Raw genomic sequence first — 27,085 nt, forward strand, 5'->3', positions numbered from 1 at the left:
ATGGGAGCGAAAAAGAAGGTTCTGCAAATCAAAGAAGCCTTTCAGCTGGCCCAGAAGCCTCACCACAACCACGCGAAACTTGTCGTGGATTTGAAGAGCACCTATAACCAGGTAGGGCCGCCCTCGGGGCGTGCCAGCGGCGGGGCGGAGCGGTCACCGCCGGGCTAACGGGAAAGCGAGGGCGCTCAGGGTCTGCTCGGCTTTTATTTCAGAGGGCACGGACCCTCTTTGGCCCTGTTCCCCCTAAAACAGGCGGTGAGGCCAGTATGACTAAGAAAAGCCCTGCGATTTAAAGGAAACACCAAGCCACACGCTAAACTGACTATACAAGGTTGTCTCCTGCGATCGCGGCTGTAAGAACGGCCCACGGCAGCTATTAACGGTGTTGCTGGAAGGTGTTTGGAAATCTGAGAAGTAGATGTGACAGAGGATAATAACGGATGAGGGTGTCGATTGCCGTTCTGAAACCTATTAGGAAGTAAGTGTAAACTCCCGAGTGGAGCCCAGCGGCCAAGAGATATGCCCGCTGTGATGTTAAAGCAAAATATTCAGCGAAGAGTGCACAGTAGTGGGTATGCCCTAACTACTGGCTTTAGCGCTTTAAAAATTGAAATGGAAGCTGTCAGTTATAATAAAACCATTTGTTTTTTCTGTGGTACTACTTTCAAAAGATGAGCCAGGTAGTTATCTCTTGTTGTGGTTTGATTCTTACTTCTTTTCAGTTGGAAGATAAGGAGGATTTTCATGAAAAGTTCATTCATTTCCTTAAGTATGCTATGATAATCTACAGACGGGAACCAGCAGTGGAACAAGTCATCGATTTTGTGGCTAAATTTGTTACTTCATTTTATCAAGCGGAGAAAGAGGATGGTAGTGAGGAAGGAGAAGAAGATGAAGACAATTTGCTTCTGAATTATGTGTTTAACTTTCTGCTTGAGGTATAGTAACACTTATTATTAAAGCTTTAACTTAACAAATGGAAACTTCATGCAGCAGGGATAACTTGCTGGCGCTGGGGATGATACCAACAAGCTAGAACGTAAAAAGTGAAAGCAAAGCTAGCGCTCTGCAAGTAACACCACACCCCCTCTGCCCCAGCAACTGGATTTCAAAAGTTAGGCCCATGAGAAAATACGAATTGCTTTTTTATTTGGCTGTCAGATGTGTTATTATACGCTTTACTGTACGTGCATTTGTAAGTGTGGAATTCTGGAAGTGTCATGGAAATGAATTTATACTGCTTCTTTGATGAGTAAAAATATTAAAAGATCTTTCATGTGGTTGGCATAAGTATTCATTTCTGCCTATTGCAAGTGTTATAACGAATACTGACAGTTCCAATAACATGAAAACACAAGTAGAATTACAGTTTCTTAAACTAGTGTTTTGATAAGGAGAAATTATTGGTCAGGCCAAGATCACTAATCATCATTGCTAACATTTTTATTTTTTTTCACTTGTGATGTTTTATGGAGGGGTAAGTTAGCTAACGTACAGTAGCCTGCACTGAGTGGTAAGCGTGTTTCTTCCTTTGTGAAGACGTGACTGATTATGTAAAGTGCCACTGATATAAGTGGTGGGCCACAAGTGTTTTCCTTAAATACGGCAAGCTTTTGAAATACAGAAGTGCATATTTCATGTACTGTACAGAATATTAACTACTTGCATGTGCATGTTAATAGCTTTATGTTGGAAATGAGAAAAGTGTGATTATGAAAATACTTTTGTTTTTGTCTTTCCCTAAGTCTCACAATGCGAACAGCCATGCAGTTAGGTTTCGAACATGCCAGCTTGTTAATAAGATTTTGGGAAATATGCCAGAGAATGCCCAGATTGATGATGATTTATTTGATAAAATTAATGAAGCTATGCTGATTAGACTTAAAGATAAATTTTCAAATGTGAGAATTCAAGCTGTCTTGGCCCTGTCGAGACTTCAAGATCCTAAGGATGAAAACTGTCCAGTTGTTAATAGTAAGTAGTATTGGATTTTTTTCTTTTGTTTAAGAACAACATTTGTTGATTTACATTACTTTAAGACATTTTAAAGCATTTCTTTTAAGCACTGAGTAAACAAAACTTAGAGGGGATTCTTGTAATAATTCTTAAACTGTGGAGCTCCTTGCCAGAGGAGATTGTAGATATGAGAGTTGTGTATGTTCAAGGGCAGAAGACAGAACTGCTTGAAGGAGAGATCCACTGGTGATTAAATGACAGACAAATTATATTGGGCTCAAGCTATTCTGTGAACTGAATGTAACTGAGGGATGGTGAGAATAATGGTGTGTTGTGAAGTGGGGTGGAGATATGATACGTGCTTTTTCAGTTCTTGCCCTCTAAGGAGCTTTGTACTATTAATTGAATTGAACTTCTACAAAAACACTTGGAGGAGTGGAGGTGATAATAGAAAAACTAATTTTGTCTCAAATTATGGCTGTCTGCTCCATGAGAGGCAAACTGGTTACTGACGTTGCTGACCAAAGATTTTTTTGGCGCATTTCCCGCCCCCCCTCCCCTCCCCCCCCCCCTCCCCCCCCCCGGGGAATCTCATCTTGTTCATGGATCAATTCCTCTAAGAGATTAGCACCTTTGTAACCCAGGTTTCTTGATACTGTTTTTGTGCTGGTTTGAGGTTTCTTTGTGTATGGTATGACTCTTTATTAAGCCTCTACTTCCATTGCTTCGAGGTGGAAAGTCTGTAGGTTTGTGCCAGAACAACTGGTATGTAAATTGTGCCCTGATTAAACTACATTGTCTTTTGTGAAGAGAGTAAGTTAGTTGGGATTTCTTTGTTGTTGTTAAGGAACCTTCTTTGAAATTATATTTTCTAAGTGTTTGTTTATAAGCTCCTTATTTAGGAGCTTATAAATTCATAGTCAATTATTGTCTAACAGAGCAAGAAGGTGAAGAAGGGTCAAGAATATAACAAAAAACATTACATGAGAGATTTACTATTTGAGTTTTGGTAGGAGATTGCCGTTTTCCATCTATGGGAAAATTTGAGGATCTGCCTCAAAGGTAATTAGGATGTATAGACAGTGAATAGAGGTCTTAAGGAGCCAACATTTGGAAGCTTTTTAATTTTTATCTTTTTTGTCCAGTAAATGATAAAGTGCTTATTTATAGGTGGAGTCTAGAGTAGCAATTTACAGAATTATTTGCTGAGGATCCTACTTATGATTGCAAATATTATTTTGTTAGTTAAATTTGTTTTGAGATCATAGCTTAGCATGTAATTACCGTAAAATCTCAGGGCGGTGGCCCTAAACTGTTCCCTAAATTTGTATGAGCTATGCAGGGGCAGAGGAAAGGTTTTAAAAATAGCTGCTGATTGGTTTTGTTGGTTTTTTTTTAGTTTTTTCTGGTTTTCTGTAGTGTTTTAAACTCTTATGAAAACATTATTATGACTATTTTACTTTCAGTCTACAACACATTACTTGAAAATGATTCAAATTCAGAAGTGAGGCGTGCAGTTCTGTCATGTATTGCTCCATCAGCGAGGACTTTGCCAAAAATTGTAGGTCGCACTATGGATGTAAAGGAAGCTGTCAGGAAGCTCGCTTATGAGGTAAATTGAAGCACTTAATATTAATTTCAAAGACTGACTTACGAAAAAGGCTTTAAAACTTTTATTATATTTCATTGGCTATACACTGAGAACAGTTAAATTATTTATTTTCACTTGCCAGAATTTTGAAGGGGAGTGATTTAATACAAGTTTTCAAGTTAAAACCCCTAAACTTGACTGCAGAACTTGCTTGACAGAAATTGCTTTTGTGATAGAACTCAGCTCTTCAGGATCAGACAGTAAAAGTGTATACTAAGTATACAATCTTTTGTTTTCTGTCTATGCATTTTGTGATGTTTGTGAAGCAATTTTTCTTCTCTGTTATTACATATTAGATAATTCACAGCAATACTAGTGTAAAAAATTGCATATTTTTGGTATTCCAGTTTTGAGAAGTATCAAGCATTACTTGTACAGGCATCTTAGGCAAGATCTTGAAACAAAATGTTCAATTTTTTCACACAGAACCATCTTCTGTTCTTTCTTAATTTAGATTAAATTCTATTTTTTAACTGAATCTGTGTGTTAGTAGGCTTTAAGAAAAGCACATACTTTAGTCGTTTCATTGCAGATATTCATTGCTCTTAGAGCTTTAAAGAGAAAATAGTTTTCATATCTAGGTGTTGCACTAAGAGAAGCTGCCAAGCTTTGAAGTTATTTGTTAACTTTATTCTTTATTTATTTTACATTTTTTTCCATGCACAAGAATCTGCTTGTTAATATACTGATACAATGCTTATGGTATAGATATTACAGGCTTTTGTTGACTTGAGGCTTCTGTGGATGGATAAAACTGAGAGTTTGAACCCACAGGCAGCTAATGAATACGGTTGTTATCATTTGTAGAAATGTATTTTACTGTCTTAATTTGTTTTAAGGTTTTGGCAGAAAAAGTTCACATGAGAGCTCTGTCAATAGCGCAGAGAGTAAAATTGTTGCAACAAGGACTTAATGACAGATCTGGTAAGAGATCATCTATTCTCAACATCTTAATACAAATGTTTAAGAGAGAATCCTTTCAAATGTTCTGGGTGATGATTTATGTGGAAGCTGTGATGGTAATAATAAGGAGCTCCTGGGGTACCAGGAAATCTTGAATCAGGAGAAATTCTGCCTGCTGCTTTGGTTTTCCAGTCCCCTTATAGTGGACAAACCAGAAAGGTTTTGCACTTTCAAAAAACTTGAAAGCCACTGAACTCTAAAATAGGATGAAATGGTATTAAAATTAAAAAACCAACAACGTAATTAGACATAGAAGTACAAAAATGTAACGATTTGATCAGTGTATTTTGAAATACACTTCATTACAGTATTTTTGTAACTAGTAAATATATTTAAGAATTGAAATGTAAACATTAATATCAATTTGATGATTGTTTGAAAATGTTTCCTGTGTGCCTTTGGTGTGAGGAGTCTTCTCAGCTGTTTAGCTTTTTGTTTAACTAGCTTGAATTTTTTTAATGAATTTTTGATTTGACCCTCATCATGAAGCAGCTTTATTCTTTTTGATGTGTTCTGTACTGTATCATTTTTATCTAAAGAGCCATTCAGAATGTACCCATAATTGTGTGTGGTGGCGTTGCCGAAAGATCAAAAGGTCCCGTGCATTGGAGTGAGACAATTTTGGCCTGCCTACATATAACATGCCTTTTTTTTTTTTTTTCCCAACAACGGCAATTATATATGTGAATTTCACAATAAAAGCTGCTGGTTTTACTAAGTGTGCTACTGTGTCATCCACATACTTTGTCTGGAAAATCTGTACTAAGCCCTGTTGAATTTTACTGGGAGTTTTCTTGGCTTAGTGATGTACTGCTTGTGAACTGTGAGAAATATGACCTATGTGGATATTCATTTAAAACAGAAAACAAAAGTACTGTTTTCATTGGTAACTGGACCTCTTAAAGGTGTTTCATGTATGCACGTGGTTTTTTTGATCTACCTTTGTTTTTGGCTAGTTGGGGATCATTGTTAGAGTGTACTTGACAGCAAAGGAAGAGAGGATCAGCTGAGTGCTTTCTTATGCAGTATAGAACGACTAATATTCCCTCATTTTGATCTGTTTTGCAAGTTCTGTGACCTTGAATACGTATATCTATCAAATTTGCTTGTCTGAGTAACTCCCAAGCTAGCAAGGAGGGAACCCACTTGCTCAAGGTAGCTAGGTTGAAACTTTTTCCATGTTCCATGGATGTTTTCCCATATCGGCTTTAGAACAAGGGTTTATAATTAAACAAGACCTAGAAGACATCCAGATTCTGCTTAGTTCTGCTTTTCAGGTTGCATTCAGTTGTCAATTCTCCACTCTCTTTCATTCTACTACATCCTACTAGTTGATGCTTTTCAGCTTGGAGAGGTTTCTCAATCTAAGGACCTTAATTTAGCTCTCTCAAGGCCTTTTTACAGCTCTCTGAACTCTTGACAATATTTAAGTGGTCTTTATTATCATGAGTTACATATAAGAGGAAAGATTAATGTTGTTAGTGTGTGTGGACTACATTGCTTCTATTGTACTGGGTATTGTTTTCTAAAAGGTTCTAAGAGCATACTTGTATCGTGCTCTAGTTATGTTTTGTCATCCACCATTTCTACCTACCAGCTTAAATCTGTGTGGATGTATGTATTCTAGATGTTCCCATAAATACTTTTTCCTTGATTAAATACTACTGTACTGATCCAGAAACTGTTCATTGTGGCAACGGGGAAGAGGGACTTAAAGCGTCTTTATGTAGATTTCATAATCTGATTGAATAATTGAATTAACACAGGAACTCCGTGTGGCAGTTCAGACTAAAGGTCTGTACAGTAGTATCCTGCCTCCAAAAGCAGCCGATTTCTAAATGCCTGAAACAGAGCAAGTATATAAAAATGCTTCCCCAGAATATTTCCTTGCTCTACAAGAGTTCGCGGTTTGTAGATTTTCTGGGTTGAGGTGCTGTCTTTAGATGTACCAGTTTTTGGATAGAGGTTTTTTGGTTTTTTTTATTCCCTGTGGGGAAAAATATTGCCTCAAAAATGTAGTAGTGCTCCATTGATAGTTCTTGTTTAACTGTTGTTTTTTTCTCTTTTTTTAAGGTAACGTTAAGTTCAATTATATAAAACTTCTTTTCAAAAAGCCTTCTATAGAAAATTGATTTGTGAAAATATGTTGAAAACTTGGTATTTTTTGACATTTAATGTTTTAAACCATTTAAATTCTGGTGTTATTAGATGCTGTTAAGGAGGTAATGAAGAAGAAGCTGCTTCAAGCCTGGTTACGATTGACTGAAGGGGATGTTTTAGAATTGCTTCATCGACTGGATGTGGAAAACTGCCCAGAAGTGGCCATCTCAGTACTAAATGCTATGTTTTCACTATCTCCACTTCATGAGTTTGTTCAGAACTGTAAAAACCTTGACAGCAGGTATGCAGATCGATTTTCATTTCCAGAAGATGAATATTTTTGTGTAAGAATATTAAAGGTGTTACCTAAATGGGGAGCAGAGTAACTATTACCTGTGCTAAAACACTGATACTGTGGTGTAAGCCATGATGTCTCCATGAACTGTCTGGAGAATCAGCCAGAATGGAATTGTTTGGCTTGTGTTTCAGCCTTCTTTTGGAGGTATTTTACTGATATTAACAGAGCTTGACATATCTTAGAGGCTTCTTTTCCTCTGTTAATGTTCGGTAGAAGTTAACTAAGTGAATTCCTAAGCTATGAAGATGGCGACGTGATGAATATTAAGATCCATAAAGCAAAAATGAAGGGCAGAAGGGAAAAAAAAGAAATCAGAAATTGCAGGAAATTGCTAAGGGAGGTGAAAAATTGTGAGAAGAAGTGGCTTAAGTTACTTGAGGCAACCAGAGTGGAATGGTTATTAGCAGTGATAGGAGTCTAATCTCAGATGATAAACTTAAATGACAAATTGTCACTGATTAAAAAGCAATAACAAAATCTTACTCTGTGTTTTTGGGGAAAATGTGTAATGTCATCATATGAAGTGTCTTGGATTCCAGTAGTAGCTTATGACAGATATTTTGAAATCAGTAGATGCTACATGCATTGCACTCCAAAGCTATAAATGTGGGCCTGTCTGGCTTTAAAAAGCATAAATAATGGTGAAATAATTTTATCACAGCCTCTGGAAATGTGCCAATATCTTAAGAGATTCAAAGGAAACATTTATATAGTTATGGACTCATCCATATATTTATATATATTTATATAGTTATGGACTTTGATCCTGCACAAAATGAGGCTTTATTTCTGAAAAAATGAGAATTTTTTTTTAAGAAGTAGATCTGTTAGACTAATGACGTTTTGAGAAGGGAGTGAAATTATTCAGCTTGTAATGAGGTGATTTGATTTATGGGAAATATAAGGCTTGTTCTTGTGTTTCTTACTACAGCTTCTGATGCAGTATCTGTATAATAAAAGTTTAGATTTTTGAAGCCTGTGATTTCTGTTTGTTAAATTTACTTTTTAATAAAGACTTGTCAGATTAATGTGAAGCCACCAAATGATCAGTTTTCATCTACATGTTGGATTTTTTTTTTGTTTTCTTTTTTTTTCGTGTGTATGAGGGACCTAAAAGAAAACCATAATTGTTATTGATAGTTTGCAAGTAAAATAGGAATCACTGGAGTGAAAAGTACCACTGACAGTGATACTCTCTTTTCTATTTTGAGGTAGAATTAACACAAAACTTAATGTTCTGCTTCTAAAAACAAAGACTATATGTCATGCTTAGCATGGGAAAGACTGATTAAAAAAAGGAGTGGGGGGCATATGACTGGCAATCAGAGGGTGAGCTTACAGAGATGCTGAGGAGCAGTTCTGTTACTTTTTGCATTTGACATACTATGATTGCTACTTTAATGTTGTGTGAAGGTCATGTGTTAAGAATGGAAGAAAATTCATAAACAGAAGCTGAAATATAATGTAATGCAGTTGTTGCATTTCTGCAGATTAATGGAATTCAGTTTTCCAGACTAGTACAGTGATAACAATATTTCATGGAGTTAAAGTACTGAGGTGATTGTGCTAGGAGGTCTGAAGGGCTGAGCAGAATCTTTCTGCAAAATGATAGGAACAGACTTGATTTAAAATACTGAAAAGTGCACTGCACGGGGAGCACTCGGGGAGCTCCGTTTCCTCGCTTAAGAAAGAGGAAGTTATTTTTGTCAGTCTATTTCTGTGGGGAATAGCTTTGACAGGATTTTATTTTCATCTTAGGAAATAATCATTGTTGGGCATTTGTTGGTTTTGACCCTATTTTCTTTATCTCTATTTATTTATTTATTTATTTTTGTTTAGAAAACTGATTCCACTGGAAAACTTAACAGCTGAGAATGTGTTATACTGGAGATGTCTTTGTGAATATCTAAAATCAAAAGGTGAAGAAGGTGAAGATTTACTAGAACAGATGTTGCCAGAACCAGCTATATATGCAGATTATTTATTAAGGTACGTTACATTTAAAAATAAATCTGTTGCCACTAAAATAGATGGTTGTTTTTTTTTTTAAATAGAGAATATATCTTTTATTCAACTATACAGGTTTCCTCTAAAGCCAAAGTTGTGCTTGAACAGTGATTTTTTTTTTTTTTTTAATTTTTTAAGGATTTTTAAGAGTTTACTTTTAAACAAAATCTGTAAAAAGCAAATTTATAACTTGAAAACAATTTTTAGAATGTCCTTTCTCATTAATTATCAGCAAGATGGACTTCTAGAACAATACCATGTAATTCTTTGCCATTTAAGGTAATAGAATAGTTGTGTAATACGCAGCTATCCTTTGTCCATCTGTTATTCTGTAGGTTGTTGTGTGTTTGCAAAGAGCTTGCAGAAACTGATACTTTTTCATTGTTGCAATTTGTGAAAATAAAGTAAAATTTGGCTGCTGTCCCCAAGAGAAACGTTTTTGAAACAGAAAGTTCATTCCCTTCTCTTTCTCCTGCTCAGGCAGGCATGCTTCCCAAAAACTTGTATTTGAAGGCAGTGACAGAGCTGTTAAATGAGTCTATTACTGAACGTATAATCGGGGAAAAAAAATGAATGCTTTGTTAAGTCAATCTTTTTACCAAAGTGAAGAAAGGTAATTTTTTTTTTTGTTTCAGTGGGATATTTTAGTCTTAACATAAAATTTTAACAGAATTTATGTCTGTGAGGATGGAGAATGCTGAGAAATCTAAACTAAGATATTGTACTTGTAGGGTGAATTTTCCTGAAATGATTATAAATCAGATCTGCTGATAAATGCATTTTTTTGATAGATGTTTCCAGTTAAAAATACGTGTATTCTTTTCTCACTTCAGTGGGTGTAGTATACTAGCAGTACTTACAGAAATCATTGCTACTTTTCAATGTGGAATGTGCTAACATGTTTCATAAATTTTTAATTAAAGAAGCATCTGTGCTTCCTTAATTTTGAAATGTGGATCCAGTCTGGTGGGTGTAAATTTATTCATTCATAATTAATTTAAGGATCCATAAAACATGCGTTCTCCAAAAAAAAACTTGTCTTTTTTCCATCTGATCTTACTCAAAATGCCTTCAATTATCTTCCCCTTCAGGAAGAGGCTGAGTAAGATTGATTAGGTTTGCTGGTACTCGTTTGTAGTATCAGCTGTTAAACTCTTCACTGGTGAGCTCTGCCACCAGTTGTTTCAGGTAAGATTTGCAACAGTACAATCCGAGTCCCTATTTGTACTGTGAGAGTATCAGTGAGGAGGAATGAGAAATTGCAAGTCAATGATACTTAAGAAAAAAAGTGAGATTGTAAGCTTCACACAGGTATTTCACTGTTATCTGGTGCAGATAACATTGTTAAATGATCAGAAATAGCTGCCTGCATTGCTGTAATTGAAGGTGTTCTTAAATAGTAGCTACATTTTTGTCCTAACTTTGAAGAAATTTTTTAAATTTACTATATTTCATGAGCTGTTGCTGAAAACTATCTGCAAAGCTGTCGTAAAAATAAGCATCTCTTTCACAGCTCATACCAGTATTTGAATTTTATATATTGCATTATATTCAGTATTGAATTTTGTACACAATATGTTTCAGTCAGGATTTTCTGAACATGCATGCTTTTGTTGATAGATAAAAGAACAATAACTTTAGAAAAATAATTAAAAAAATGGAACAAACTGATTACAGTTTCCATGCGTTGTGTTTGAGTGTGTCTGACAACAGATTGTTGTTCTTCTGCGATGGCATACTTGATCAGATAAAGAATTTAAAATTCACTGCACGCTTTAATGATTTTCTTGCATTTTGTCTTGTAGACAATATAACACTTCTGAACATGCAGAAGAATACATAGTACCTAAATATACAGAGAAATTCTAGTTATATATATGAAAAATGGTACACGTATACATTTATTCCTAAGATGCTGCCTTTATGCAGGGGTACAGAACTGAAAACACGTGTACAAGTGTAACTTGTCATTTTCTGTTTCTCACTGTTTTCCATTCTCAAACAAGGGATTTTTTTTAATGAAGTGCATTATTTTTAAACTCTACATTATTTGGTATAACTAACATCCTGGAACTATTAATTTATGAAAAGGAGAACACAAACATTAATTTTTAAGGTTTGTAACTAAGGTAGCTGCTTATTTATACAGGACAGGAAAGTGGTAGGGGTTTGGGGCTGTCTGTTTTGGCAGGGCGGGGTGGGGTGTGTGTTTGGGGTTTTTTTTAGTTTTGTGATTATTTTTTTGTTTTGTTTCTTTCCACCAATGATTCTGAATGTAATGATATCTGTTCTATTTGGATTCAGTTACCTTCAAAATATGCCAGTCCTTAGCGAGGAACAAAGAGAAGACTTTACTTGTTTTGAAAACCTGATGACAAAAGAATTTATAGGCCAGCAACTGATTCTTATCATAGGCTGCATGGATACCACAGAAGAGGGAGGAAGGTAAATTTAAATATAAAATCTGTGTTATTAAGCTTATGGCACTCATGCCTGTGGAGAGGCATAGAGCCTTTGTTGGGAAAATAACCTGATCAAACAGACAAAATACAGTTCTAATGCTAGCTGGAAAAAAAAGGCATGGTCTCTAATGGAAATGTTCCCAAAAGTGTGTCAAATATCATCTGCTTACTGTTATGGAAAAATGAGTTTTAATGCGGATACAACTTTGTGTGTGAGGGGAACAAATTCAGTTTTTTTCGTAATGTATTCTTGAGATTATGAAGTTACAAGACTTTTCACTTGAAACTTAGTATATAAAAAAATAAAAGGAGATAAATGGATTACTTCTCAGCAGATGACTTGTAGTAAGTAGCATGTGTGTTTCTTATGTTTTCAAGCCCAGTCTGCTAAAGCCTAAAAGGTTACAGATGTTTTAGATGCCAAGCTGAATTGGACTGTGTTAACTGACTCATTCCTATAATTTGAACAGCCTTTTGATGTGAAGTAAAAAGAGCAAATAAATTTGGAAGTTCATACCATCAAAGGCATTTTATGAAAAAATTGCAGTTCTCATAGTACAAACACAGCAATAATTTCAAACTGTGGCATGCGTTAGATGTATGCTGGACTGGCAGGATAGTTTAACTTGTAATTTTTTTTTTAGTTTCCAGCCAGATAATGTCTATGAAAGCATTCTACAGTATTGATACTCTGACTGTTTTCTGCTGGTATGACCTTTCATTGGACAGTAGTGACACCTGATTAAAAGAGTCAGCATTTTCTAGTCAAGAGAGATCAGGTAAAATCAGGAAAAGACAAACACTGCTAAATAAGAAAATACAATCAGCAGTTTCTAAGAAAAGCTTCTCTATAGCTATATTATGTATTATAGTCTTCAGCACACTAACTCAAAGTAGGTAAAATATTAACTCTTCCACTTTCTTGAGTAAGCAGATTGTTTGTTTTTTTTTCTCTTTAATGCAGAAAGCATCTCTTAGTTACTTTACAAAAGATTCTCGTTCTTCCTGCAACTTCAACAGCCCTTGTATCTCTGCTTGCGGAAAGATTACTCGGTATCATTAAGGATGATGACAGAAGGATTCAAACTGTAAGTAATTCTATAAGCTCATTGTTTGCTAGGCTCTGCCTTCCCCATATATCAAACAGTGTTTATGAGGCATTGTAACAGAAATATTAGGAGTTAAAATTATTTTTAGCTTGGAAAAGCCTTTATGTTCTGCCTCTCCCCCTACTGTGTCTTATTTTTTTTTTTTTTTTTTGCATAGCTGCATTTTGTGGTTGCCTAAAGATCTTTAGGAATTTAGCTGGTGTTGTAAATGTAATCCTCAAATTAGGAAAGTATTACACTTCGACTGCCTGTTTCAGAATCCTTTGTCATATTAGATCCAAACAGTTTTGACTAGAACATTCAAATTGAGGATAATGTACATTTCCAGGTTTTAGTTTTCTCTCCTTTTAGCTGAGATAGGTACTAAAAACCCTTACAGGAAAAGTATTTTATATAGTAGAGTCTTTATATATAGCATAATTAAACTTGACTCCTGAAAAATAGCCTCTTGGTTTTGCTCAAATAGTTTAAATGAACTCTGGACTTAAAGACAGAGACCACTTTTTGGAAAACCTCAATCCAGTGTGTGAAGCTAGGATATAGGTTTGTTTCGTGATTACGTTGGAAGAACTATGGTAATCTTAGCATTATAGTACAATAGTAATAGTAAATGTGTGCATGTCTGTTATTCTAGTGAAATACACTGATTCAAAACATTCCCTTGATTTCGTACAGCTTGAGAGGAAGTTAAACTGAGGTGATCTGATACAAGATAAATCAAATTAAGGCTATCCTGTCTTGTTCAGTCTTTAGTTTTCCCTCATGTTTCATCTCATTTTTTATTAATGTAGTGGGTCTGACTTTAAAGAAAACCCCTAACCAAGAGAAAAACTCTCAGCCGAGTTCTGCTTCTATTTCTATGCATGTATTTGGCTTCAAATTAAATGACTTGCATGGCTTCTTATACTACAGATGGTGGTTTATAGACCTTAAATTATAGTGTTCTTAGTTGTATTTTGATTGAAGTAGTAACAGATGAAAAACCTTACTCTCATTACCAGTAATTCCTTTTAAAGCACGTGTTTGGATCTAGAGGAGATGATGCCTGTGAACTGCTGGCATAGAAACTGCTGAACTTATTCATGGGTGTACAGTCTTCTGTTTTCTTGCTTCCCTAGCCAAATGGTAGAAAACACTGAACTTTCATGGTTAGACTGTTTATTGTCAAATTGAGGATTTATTTGCAGTGAATTAACTGTTAAGGGAAACTGCACAAGCGTTTGATATTTTTTCAGAAGGATGGTCTTCTAAATTTGGAAAAGTTAAATGCTTAATCTGACATCTGAGCTGAAATCAATGACACACATACTGTTTGTAACAATAGATTGCAGAAATTATATCAGAAGTTCGTGAGCCAATTGTTACAGTCGACCAGCCTGTTGAAGCTGCTGAAATAAGAAAGCGGGAGCTTAAGGTAAGCAGATTTTAGTTAATAAGAAAAATATTTTTTTAAAGCATATTCATCTAGTGAGAGTTTTATATAGTAGTGTATTATTGACTAGTGTCAATAGTGTATTCTTGGCTAATACCATTAAGGTTATGGTTATAATTATATTATATGGTTATATTATAATGGTTATAATATATTAACTTTCTTCTTGCTTTGTATTTCAGTTGGCTGAAATAAAAGTGAAACTTTTTGAAGCAAGAGAAGCTTTGGAAGAATGCATTACTCTACAGGATTTTAATAAAGCATCAGTATTAAAAGAGAAAATAACTGAATTGGAACACAATAAAAACGATCTGATAAAAGCAGCAGAGCAAGCTGAAATTAAAGAAATGCGTGTGGAAAAGGTCTCTTCCTTTCCTGTATTCCCAAGTGCTGGTTATGTTTTCATGTTTATTCATAGTTTTAAAAGAAGTCTAGTTTAGCCTTGTATAATCTAAATTTTTAAAATTGAAGATGAACGTTTGTGATACTAGTATTCTGCTTCTGCATGTATACAAGCTGACGGTATGCTCCAGCAAAAACTGAATTGCAGTTAAACTGCTCTTTTGTCCTTGAGAAACTAAAGAGCTCTTCAAGGGTCTTGTTTTTACTGTTTTTACTCTTAACTAACTGAAAACATGAACCTGAATCTCTTTTCATCATAGTTTATAGACAGATTTTGATTAATATTCTTGCACAGCGAATGTGTAGTGCACAGGAAATGTTTATTTGGGTAGGGAAGAATTATGATTAATGTCTCCGTTCTCCTTATCACAGCCACCATTTGTATTAATAACATTTTTCTCTTTACCCCGACCCACTTGAAGAATGATCCTGAAACACTGTTGAAGTGTCTGATGATGTGTTATGAGCTTCTGAAGATCATGTCCTTTTCTAAAGGAATTGATCCAACCATTAAAGAAATCATCGAATCTCTGGTATGTCAGAATAAATACTATTTACATTATAATAAAAATGGATACGTTGTCATAGCTGGGCTTTGGGTGCTGGCAAGATGGTTTGTGATTATTTCACAATCACTTTGCTGTATCTGTAGTGCAGTGTCTGGTGCTTTCCCAAAACCTGGTGTCTTGGAGGTGCAGTCCAGATATGCTGTTCTGAGCTCCTATGCCAGAACTGATTGTGGCAGAGAGAAACTGAAATAAAACAGGAATATGGTAAATATTTGACTAATGTATGACAGTGTTGGACTGTGCTGAGTTATCCTGTGCCAAATGTGATGCGTAGGCATCTGCTGACTGCCCTTGCTGGTACTATAGTTACTTGCATTTGCTATCAGCTGAAGTTACGAGATTTCTAATAGAGAACCTTAAGAATACTTTTTTTTTTTGCATTTCTAGTCAAAAGGTTTTCATCTAGGAAAGACTGGAACTCTTATAGACCTCTCTTTTGTCCCTTCCATATGCAAGGAAAAATGGGAGTAGCGGTCAGGGACTCTGGGGCACAGGTAGTTTTTTCATCACTCCTCCCGGTCAAAGGAAAGGGGGTTGATAGCACCAATTGAATCTGGCAAATCAACAAATGGCTTCTGTAGGTATGTCAGTGACAAAAAGAAGGCTAGGGAAGATGTGGGCCCTCTCTGGAGGGAAACGGGAGACCTGGTCACTCAGGGCATGGACAAGGCTGAGGTACTCAACTTTTTTGCCTCGATTTCCACCAGCAAGGGGTCTAGTCCTTGGAACTGGGTGTTGTTTCTCTGCAAGAATGCTAATGTTTTCTGTGAAGAAATGTGTAAGTTTGTTGTGTTTGTTGTTTGTTTCTTTTTGTTTTTTTTTTTTATTTGACAATGAGTGGACAGTTCAATTTTGTTTGAAAACAAATACTTATTAAAAACAAACACAAAGCAAAACACTCACGTAATTTTTGCCATTATTTTATTGCTGATTTGAAAAAGCATACTCAATCTGCTTCTGTATAAGCAGAGTATATAGAAGCTACCACTTTCCAGTCCTGTATCAAAACTAGATTAGGTTCAGGTAAGCTGGTTTTAATAGTCAGTGTTTTATTTTCAGTTTATGTATTTCAACTCTAAATTGTAATACTATTGTTTCCAGATACTTCCTGGCATAACTAATGTCCATCCAGCTGTGAGAAATATGGCAGTTCTGTGTTTGGGTTGCTGTGCCCTTCAGAACAAAGAATTTGCCCGACAGCAGCTTGCATTGCTGTTACAGGTAAGAAAAGTCTGATGGGGAATGGAAGGATGGTCTGTGTGACTAAGTAAATAAAACTAGCTTGTATATATATCAAGCTATTCTATGTAGTTACGTTATTTGAGCACCAGTAATTCTTGCTTTCCTAAAGATCTGGAGAGTGTGGTTTCATGTGGGTTTTTCTGATGTCTAATAATATTCAAGCTTATATTGTATCTTGGTAGTAGCATGATTTTCCTTTGTAAGGTCACCTATTGTCTTGAAAGTTTGTAGGAATTCTGTACCAGTAAGGTCTCACTTTCTCTTCCAAATCTGGATGAAATCTGTCATGTATTCATGTTATTAATGTAGAAAAGAGAAGCTGTAGGATTCTGTAAGCCTTTCTTCCTTGGGAAACCAAACCAAAAATATGACTCTGATGGTTTATTTTTAATTTCTGTTACATACTTATCTGTGATCTTGGGTGTCCAATTTAATTTCTGAATTATTAATTTTGTATGGATTAAGTAAGAGTTGTTAATTAGAGGATAAAGCAATATTCAAACCAAGAAGCAATAGCATGGCCAAACATCTATGAATATGGAACATACTGTGTGCCATAGTACCCACATCTCATCTCCCACCTTTGTGGTAAATGCTCTGATGCTGAGCTAATTATATAAAAGATGACACTATTGTGAACTTTTCAGACCCTGGCTTTGAAAGAGTGTAGGGGGCCAGTGTGCTTTATTAAGAGCGTATTCATGTGCATGCTCAAAAGAGTTGACAGCCTTGAGCTGATATGCTCATCTCAGACAAGATGATAGAGCTGTCAATCACCATAGCAGGAGAACTTTGGGTTCCTATAAAGTTAGCAAATCCGTTTGTTTTTAATCTGCCTTCGAGTATGTCTCATTAAAAATCTCTTTAGGGAGGATTTCAGTTGTTTCAGCAGCTTAGTTTAGACTTAATTACTTAATTTCTGTAGGTACTAAAAGCCATATTCTTTGTGTAGGCTGCCTTCAAAAGCAGGGTGTTGGGCTAAACACACTTAAGATCTCTAGGCTAACTCACTATGTATGGTTTTATTTGAATGTTAATTTGAACTATAATACATTCAGTAACCTATGCATGTTGGACTTTTATTACTATCTTGCTCCTTGCTGTCTTTTTACAAACTGTTTATTTTAATTAAGCCATACAGTATTTCAGAGCAGGGATTGTTGTATGTATTTTCTCTGTAGTGCCTAGTACTATGAAGCTACTATAGGTAAATAGGCTTCCTGTTTGTCCAATATCTGTTTAGAAGTTGAACAATAAAATTACATCTCCTACATGTATGCTCACTCCGTGAGTGAGATTCAATTGATTTTATGTAATGGAAATTGCACAGGTGACTTCATAAATTCTTTCCCAGACTGTATTATAAATTCAGGTTTAAACTCGTATCACACCTTCCTAAAGTCTGAAATTTGTCCCAAGTAATATAAAAAGTTTCCAAAACTAAACAATTGTATTAAAGCAAAAAATTTTATTATACTTAATGTTAGCATTGGTGATCTACTATAAAATGATGTATATGTTTTCCTTATTAAACCTAGGTTTTACAAATAGATAATATAAAGGTAAAGCTCAGCGCTTTAAAGGCAATCTTTGATCAACTAATGCTGTTTGGAATCGAGCCATTTAAAGCCAGAAGAGGCAGTGATTCTCAAAGTGAAGATGTACAGATTAGTACTGAAAATTGTGAGGAAGAAAGTGAAACAAAAGAGGAGGAAGAAGAGACTGCTACAGTTCACAGCCTCCTGCATCTTCTTTCAGGTTTCTTAGACAGTGAGGTAAGAAATACTGTAAAATTTGCCCAAGTTTTTTTTTTTAAATGATTTTTGCAGAAGGTTTACCATCCAATTAAGTTGTACGTGAACATTACATAATGTGTAATTGATTAATGGTTTAATGTTAAAATAGTTATCCTAGAAAATGACCACAAGTTTGTCACTGATAGAGACTAATGTTACTCTTGAGCTAGCTTTGAATTCTGGTCAGGTGCAAATTTGTGAACGTAGAGAACTGATTGGCAAAATAGGATGTACGCTGCTTTTATGAAGTATTAATGAAAAACACTGTGGTTGGTGTTGTGTATATCATCAGTTCTTTCTTCAGTTTTCAGAGCTTAGGACAGAAGCTGCAGAAGGAATAGCCAAACTGATGTTCTCTGGGAGGCTGATTAGTGCCAAGCTTCTTTCTCGTCTCGTTTTGTTGTGGTATAATCCTGTGACTGAAGAGGATACTCGCCTTCGACACTGTCTGGGAGTTTTCTTCCCTTTATTTGCTTATGCAAATAGGTATGGCCTTTGTAAATTATTATGTGAAAATATACATTGATCTAGCAGCTTTAGGAACCTTTTTTGATCTTGCACAAGTAGAAATTGCACAAATGCAAATTAGACCTAAAGCTCTAGTTCAGCCGCTGGGGCGTATTACTTTTTAACACACATAATCTCAACCTGTGACTATTCTGAAGATTTTCTGTTAATTCCCCTCTGACCCCTGTGGCCTTCTACTTTTTTTCTTTCCTAAGCCTATAATTGAAACTGTTCTTCAAGATGCTGAATAAAAGATTGATTTAAAAAGATGTGCTTTACTTATATATGCTGTTGAGCACTACAGGTAGACTTCGAAGTGTCACTAAAAACTAGCTAGCCAGGAGTGCTTCAAAGGAAAGCAGCAGGCTTTGGTTGGTTGTGGTTGGGATTTTGGTTTTGGTTTGGTTTGGCTTTTAACCAAATGGTACTCCAATCTAAATTCACAGCAGATTCAAAATCTCCTGTTTGTTTTGATACTGGACGAAAGAGGTAGAGAGGTTACGTAAGGGGATAGGAGCTTAAATAGTAATTCTCATATCTTTTCACTTGCTCAAAGGAAAAAAATGTTTAAATTACTTTTCAGTTGTTGCTCATGGGTTTAGCCAGTCTGAATTAGCTGAGTTCTTATCTGCTTTTTTATGGTTAAGATGTAATTTAGGCCTATTATATATTACCTTTTCTATATATTTTTCCAAAACAAATTGAATTACAGTTTTTGTGGGCTATAAACTGCCCCTTTAAGAGGAGTAGTTCAAAGGGGAGTTGGTTTGGAGAGGAAAAACACCCAAACAAGTGTATTTTGCTGTTGTCAGGAAAAAAAAAAGTTTTCCTTAATTAAAATCTTTTGAAAATAATTAACAGAAAAACTAATTTCATGTGCTTCCAGTATCTCTGATATTGAGTAACAAATTGAAACTTTTAACATTGATAATATTTTACCTGTGAATGTAGTCTTCTGACCCAGTAAATCTTTTATATATATTTATTTATTTTATTGCAAGTATTAATGATTGAAATACATAGAATTACTCAGGCAAAGTCATTTGCAAACGAGGCAACTCCTTCTAGTACGTCATAGATGATCTTTTTCTTGAAAAGAAAAGCAATGTGTATGCTTTCAGCAAAAATCAGAAAAATCATGGAGAAAAAAATCCTAAATCTTAGTTTGACTCATTGATTTGGAGTCTCTGTTTAGTTAGGAAACCTCATTGATTTTTCTCTCAACATTATTTGCATTCTGGATCACAAATGGTTCACTTTGAATCATGGAGTGTCTTCGGTTACCGATACTGTATTTTTAGACAAGAATTATGAATTACCATGTGTAATTCAGAACTCTCTGCAAAGTTGCCATTCAGAAAAGGAAAACTCAGTTAATGAATGAGATTTGGCAGAGGTTTATACCTAGGGATAGGATCCTGTAACCAGTGAAAAATACTTATTCATGGAATTTTTTCTGAAGAGTAATAAACTCTCTGGTAGCCTGAGAGGAGAAACTTGTGCCTTGTGCCTATAAGCTACTAGACTTCAGTTTATTTATTTATTTGATTAACAGGAAATAATCTGAATGATACTTCAGTTATACTTGAGCCAATCTAAAGCCTTGAGGCTGCTGAGAGTTCTTGGTTCCGTTCTTTCTTGCCCCAGTTCTAGTGCTCAAAAGGTCTCTTGGTCTGCTGATTTGGCTTAATATTCCAGGAGCAATCACTCTGCTTTTCTGAAATTAGTTACTTTCTTAGTTTTCTCCTGGAGCTATTTGGGTTCCAATAAAAGGTTAACAAGTATCAGAAACAAAATAGGCTTCACTTCACCACTTTACCTTTAAATTGTTTTTTAGACAACTTTTAGCCATCTTGCTGCAGAACCAAGTGCAACATGAGTTTTAGACTTGCTTGGCAGGAGTTATTAACTCTTCTAAGAAAAGAAAGCACAAGCATTTCTTCCAAAAATCTTGTTAACCACTGCATGTTTTTTGCCAGGCTTTCTTGCACAATGAGAAGTATCCCTAAAGAATAACGCTAGCAGGAAGGAGGAATGAGGAGAAGACATTAATCTAAATAAAAGATTTATAGAAATGTGTTTCTGTCCCTTAAGAGAGAACATGTCTGTATAGATCAGGTGGGTTTTCAGTAGTAAGGGTTTGAAAGTAAGAACTTTCAAACTGTTCAGAGGCAGTTAGTGTTACTTAAAACTTACTTGAAATAGTATGTGCTGAAACTTAAAAGAAATTGGTTCTGTGAAGCAGTTCTGATGTCTTGCTCCTGCTGGCTGTCTCTACCTAGGTGGCTGCTCCCACTTTACTTTGATTGATGTATCATAATGGGTCTCTGATCTCTCATCATAGAATAGGAAATTTAGGGGCAAATTAAGGTTTGATTTTTGTCTCATTTTGCTACTGATGTTTGACTCAATTGAAACAGGTCTAACCAGGAATGCTTTGAAGAAGCTTATCTTCCAACTCTGCAAACACTGCTAAATGCTCCTGCGACTTCACCTTTGGCTGAAATCGATGTCAGTAATGTTTCTGAACTGTTAGTAGACCTGACCAGACCAAGTGGAATGAAACCTCAGTCTAAAAAGTCTCAGGACTATCAGGTACAGTTAAACTGGAGGAAAGCAATATTTGTGTCTAGAGATTAAAACCTGGCCACCTTCATTTACTGCTAGCTCTCTGTGCCTCTCTGAGATTCCTAGTGCCAGAAGCTGGATTAAATGAGTGACTGTTCAGGTAATTAAATCTTTTAGCTTGAACTTCCTTTCCCACCCCCTTACCGCCAGTTTCCCCTCCCTCTTACAATTAAAAAAATGGTAGTAGGAACTTGTAAGATTGGTCATTAGCTGCTTAAATCAGAATGATCTCGTTGCCTTTTGTAAATAGCTCCCAGGAAAATTTCTGATATCTGATATCTTTCCTTTACAGGACTTGACAGTGCATGATAGTTTAGCAATGAAAATTTGCAATGAAATCTTGATGGACCCAACTGCACCAGATGTTCGTATTTATGCAAAAGCTTTAAATTCACTAGAACTCAGCAGTTCTTCCACAGAGAATCTTCTGGTTCTGCTCAATGAGATTCTAGAGGTAGTATATAAATAAGGTGGTCCTTAGTGGTTTAATCACTAGCAATCTAATATTCCGATAAGCTTAAAAGTGAAGTGCCTTTTGTTTACTATGGCAATACAACTGGAATTTCTCTTTTAACCAGTCTTTGAAAATTAATTTTCAATGAGTCATTTACAAAAATCTGAGCTGATGTTACTGTGTAATTTGCATATTTCAGCTACCATAGATAGTAAAACCAGCATGAAACAGTGTGCCCAACTTGATACTTTTCAGTAGAGTAAGTTCTTTTGATAGCTGTGGTGTAGTTAATTTTATTATGTTAAAATTAAATTCAATATTAAGTCTTTTATAGTTTGGTTAGTTGTTTAATTATTAACAGCTGAATTTTTATGCCTAATCTTACATAACTGTAAGATCATTAGGCAACGTGAGAAGGGTGCTTGATTTAAGATGAAGGGGGAAGGGATTACAAGGCTGATGTGAAATTTTTTACATTGATGCTTTTATTAATATAGAAAAAATAAAGTAAAATTTGGGAGCATGACAGAAGACAACTGTATATTAAAATATTGAAATGAATGCTGATCTACTATGGGTGTATCATCCAGAGGTAGCAACGCTCCAGGACTCAGCTGGAAAAGTCCAGTCACTTTAATGTTTTTTAAGTTTCCTTTAAAAATGAAAACCAAAATTTATTTTGGGGTTTCGGTGCCTAGTGTTGATGGGGAAAGTGTTGACTAATGATTTTCATGTCACATATTGTATTCTTTGTACAGTAAATTTAACTAATTCTATTAGTGGGTATTTTAATGTATAAAAGAAATAGCTTTAAAATCAAGTAGCTTTTAACATTGAATGTCTCTTCTCCAGAAAGTGAAAGATAAACTGTGTCAAAGAGCTATTGAGAAGCTCAAGATGAACTTGACAAAAGGTCCTGGTGTTTGCAAAGACCACTCTGAAAGGACTGAGGAAACCGGCTTCTCTGAAAGGACACAGGAAACTGACGTCACATTATCTGAAAATGCTATTCAAAATGAAGGAGGTAATTCAGGAGAGGTTTAGTTTAGTAGTAGGTATATGATTGAGTGACTTGTTTAGATGCACATGAAAACAAGTTTTAGTTTTCCTACGTTAAATTAATCTACTTTTTGGAAAAAAAAAAAAGGGAAAAGGTAATTTCTAGTTAAATTCTAGGTAAATTCTAGTAAATATGCATACAGCTTAAAATATTTGTACTGAAGTATTTTCCATTTTTTATTGCTTTTTGATCAGACTGTCTTTTTTATTCTCAATATTACTGTAGTATAACCAATGCTGTATTTTGAGTCTTAAAGTCTGCCCTGCAGCTCTTCCTTTTTAACAAAGACAGTATTAAAATGCACTTTTTTTTTTTCCAGCAGTTTAGCACGCTCGTGTGCCTGCTAAACGCTACCGGTGACTAACTCCTCTTTAGAATGTGACTTCCTAACTTGGAGGAAGAAACAAGTACTTTGTGGGGTTTTAAGACCATGCCGGTGCTTCTTGCAGGCTGCATTAAAGCAGGACCGAGCTGGTATCTTTAATGATGACACCAGAATGTCCTTGTTACCAGCTCGTATATTGGAGACAGATTTGGTTTTAAGGCTACTTAGGAGCTTGAAGTGGAACTGGCTGGAAGACTGCACGTGCCTTAGCAGTGTACATTATGCTGGTGGCACAGAAAGTCTTAACGTTTTTCAGCAGAAAAGCAATTTGGTGAAATTTGTTTAGGTTTGCTTGCAGCAGTAAAGCAGAGATAATGGCATGCAACTGTTCTAAGCAGATCACGTTTTCTTGTAATGTTTCTTTTAATTATTTGTTTATATCTTATAGTGGATTATTTCAGGGGTTTAATCTATTGTTTCTGGAAGTGTCAAGTACTTTAATTTTTTTATATCTCCTATGTTTATGTCTTCAAATATCTATTGGATGGGAAGTTGGAAGTATGTTTTTTGAGAAAATAGTTATACTGTTTTCTGCTAGCATCTGATGATACTTTTTGGTATGAATTTCTCATGAAAGAGGATTTTTGAGCACTTTTAAAAAGCAGGCTATAGGAGAAAAGCATTATTCCCCTTTCCCTCTCCCACCCCTCCCGAAATAAATCTGGGATCATTAAGAATAAAGCAACATTTACTACTTCAAATTTGTAAATGACAGCTGTGAGCAAAAAAGGACAACAGACAGTATTTTTGTCCTTCGGTTGCTGCAAAAGAGATTTAGATTTGACATTGGGGAAAAAAGCTTCCTAGCAATAGCAGAGATCGCTGAAGAAAGATTTCCTAAAATTTAGAAATTTTAAGACTAGAAAGAATATTTTGGTTGGAAAGGATCTACAGTGATCATCTAGTCCAACTGCCTGACCAAAAGGCAGGGCTGACCAAAAGTTAAACATGTTATTTAGGGCATTGTCCAAATGCCTCTTAAACACCGACAGGCTTAGGGCATTGACCACCTCTCTAGGAAGCCTCTTCCAGCGTTTGACCACCCTCTTGGTAAAGAAATCCTTCCTAAAGTCCAGTCTAAGCCTCCCCTCGTGCAGCTTTGAACCGTTCCCACGTGTCCTGTCACTGGATCCCAGGGAGAAGAGCTCAGCACCTCCTTCTCCACTTCCCCTCCTCAGGAAGCCGTAGAGACTGATGAGGTCTCCCCTCAGCCTCCTTTTCTCCAAACTAAACAACCCCAGTTCCCTCAGCCGCTTCTCAAAAAGCTTATTTTCTAGACCCTTTGCCACTTGGTTTGCCCTTCTCTGGACACACTCCAGCACCTCAATGTCCTTTTTTGTCCTGAGGGGCCCAAAACTGAAGTATTGAAGGTGCAGCCCCACCAGTGTGCCCAGTACAGGGGAGCAATCACTTCCCTAGTCCTGCTGGCCACTCGGATACAAGCCAGCATGCTATTGGCCTTCTTGGCCACCTGGGCACACTGCTGGCTCATATTCAGCTTATGGACATTTAGCTGATACAAGCTTTGTAATTTCAGTGATTTCAAGTGGAAGGTCACTGTTCCCACACTCATGGTCCTCCAGCTCAGAGGACTGGGCCGCCCGAGGTCTATCAGTGTTATTAAAGACTGGGGCAAAAAAGCGCATTGAATGCCTCTGCTTTTTCTTCATTCTCACTAGTCCGGTGACCATCTTCAAAGAGTATTGGTCCAATGGTTTTGGTTTTTTTGGTTTTTTAGACCTCCTCTTGCTTTTAACGTACTTAAAAAAGCCCTTTTTCCTATCTGACACAACGCTGGCCAGTTTCAGCTCTAATTGTGCTTTGCCCTTTTGTGTGTTCTCCTTTCACATGTGAACCACAGCTCTGTAATCTGTGAAGGCTGACCTGGCTTCCAGAGATCGTACAACTTCTTTTTCCTCTTGAGCTCCACGAGGAGTTCCCTGGTCAGACAAGCTGGTCTTCCACCCAGCCTGCTTGACTTCCGACACGATGGAAGGGGCTACACAATTCTCAGGAAGAGCTTCCATGTGATTGACCTATATTGGGGCAGGGTTATAGCTGAGTGACATTTTCAACTTCCTCCTAGCCGCCTTATCTAATGTCTAGTTTAAGGAAAAAATGGGGTTAAAATTCTGTGGCTTTTTTATATAACAGACAGAATTTTAAATACTGGTACTTAAGAGAAATTAAAAGTTGTTTATAACTTCTGCATGTGCTGTTCTGTTTCACAGAAAATAATATAGATGCATTTCATACTCCAGTTAATGAATTTAAAAGTAAAGCAACTGCAAAATCGAAATCTACAAGAAACAAAGCTGGCAAAGGTATGCACTGGCTTTTTCTGGCCACAATACTAGTTGTTTCTAACAAAATAATTTCATAGTAACTTTCTGTGAATGCGTAGATGTAAAAACCTTTCAGTCTTCATACTCTGTAGTTTTAAAAATTTTATTTGTTAAAAGGTTTAGAATAGTCTGTTTTGTGGACTTTTTTTGGCTATTAGTCTCTCCCAACAACACAGATATAAAAAAACAAAACAAAACAACTCCCGACTACAGGTTTTCAAGGTAATTTGGCCACAGTCATTTACAGTAATGTACAGTACATATGCTTATGGGAGAAGTGGTACATGGCAAGCTTTTTGTTGTTGCCGCCACATTCTATCTGTGGTGACTGCATATGTGTATGTTTCAATGCGATATCAAACATTGAAGACAGATACAGAACTGGTTTTAGAAAAGAAACGGTATCGTGATATGAAAAGAGACTTTTGCTTCTACTTAGGACCAGGGAAAGCAGCAGCGGAAGTGAGGTCTGTGAGCAGAAGGAAAACTGGCACAACTGTGAAATGCAGTAGTGAAAGGTAAATCCTTTTCTCTCCGCTGTCAAAATCATGATATCTGTTCCAGCAAGGAAATCTAATTCAAATGTTTTTCCTTTCCAAAACCGGCATCTTTACTATTCTGTGTTGCTAATACGCAGATAAACATTTAAGGAAAAAAATTATTTGAACTGATAACTTTTGAAGCAATCACAGGTTTGACAGCTTTGTATTTTATTATCATTGCCCAAGAGCCTGTAAATTTTTTTTTTTTTAGCATACCTTTTGTGCGTAGAGATAATATACATTCCAGCTGACAAAACTTAGATTTTTGGCTTATGTAATTACTCTTCTTCCAGTCACTTTTTCTGCTTTCTTAATAACTGTTCTGTGGAGGAATCACTTTTTTAATTTTATTTAAATTCTGTTTCCCCTTCCACATTTTTGTTGCTTGTTTTTCAACATGTAGTTGATAAGCTTCTAGAATTTTTCTTCTTATGATTTTGTAGGATATAAGCATTAAAATGACATTATCTTTGTAATTTTCAATTTTCAGCTGTGCTCACTCTTTCTCAAGCAAGTAATCCATAGACTTTAGGGTAACCAGGATCAATCATTCCCTTTTTCATATTGGATGTGTTTGCTTTGAAACCACCTAATCTTTTGGGAGTTTTGCTTACTTTGCAGCTGCTAACACTCATTGATACTGCTATATCACTTGGAAAAGGTTAATAATTCTTCTCAAAAATTCATAATTGGGAAGAAGTACTTTTGCTCTTTAAGACTGTATTTGAAGTTTGTTAATATAAAAACTCTTCAGTTTGCTTAGTCTTTTTGGCCTTACTTTAAAATATTTTACATTTCAGTGGTGATGAAATTCCAGAATCAGTCCCAGTGTCAAGTTCAAGGCCTTCAAGACGAGCAAAAACAGCGGCACTGACAAGACTGAATCTTTCAGGACTTTTGAACAGGGAAGCAGATCAATGAAGGCAAAAGGAGAGAAGTGGTTTGCTAATGCTGATAGTTAACATCAGACTAGAAAAATAAGATTTGTTTTGGTTTTAGTCATATTTAACTCTTTTTATATTATAATCATTTATAATTTTAGAATTTTCTAGGAACTTTTTTTTAAATAGGTGCTTTTGATGATTTTCCTCATATGAAGTCCATCATTCATGTAATA

At 35.8% G+C, this 27,085-nt stretch overlaps 1 protein-coding gene across 1 annotated transcript; it reads left to right on the forward strand.

The window, feature by feature from the left end:
• NCAPG (non-SMC condensin I complex subunit G) lies at nucleotides 1-26,889 on the forward strand. Its single transcript, XM_074147651.1, has 21 exons — nucleotides 1-111; nucleotides 723-938; nucleotides 1,746-1,974; nucleotides 3,423-3,568; nucleotides 4,447-4,531; nucleotides 6,779-6,971; nucleotides 8,868-9,017; nucleotides 11,340-11,480; nucleotides 12,462-12,585; nucleotides 13,931-14,020; nucleotides 14,221-14,400; nucleotides 14,863-14,973; nucleotides 16,111-16,230; nucleotides 17,790-18,026; nucleotides 18,352-18,533; nucleotides 20,975-21,149; nucleotides 21,475-21,636; nucleotides 22,489-22,660; nucleotides 25,313-25,405; nucleotides 25,866-25,944; nucleotides 26,769-26,889. The coding sequence occupies exons 1-21, from the start codon at nucleotides 1-3 to the stop codon at nucleotides 26,887-26,889; spliced, it is 3,117 nt and encodes a 1,038-aa protein (XP_074003752.1).
• Nucleotides 26,890-27,085: the final 196 nt, after the last annotated feature.

This window comes from Numenius arquata, chromosome 5 (assembly GCF_964106895.1).
Source record: "Numenius arquata chromosome 5, bNumArq3.hap1.1, whole genome shotgun sequence".
In the NCBI taxonomy this organism is placed as follows: Eukaryota; Metazoa; Chordata; class Aves; order Charadriiformes; family Scolopacidae; genus Numenius; species Numenius arquata.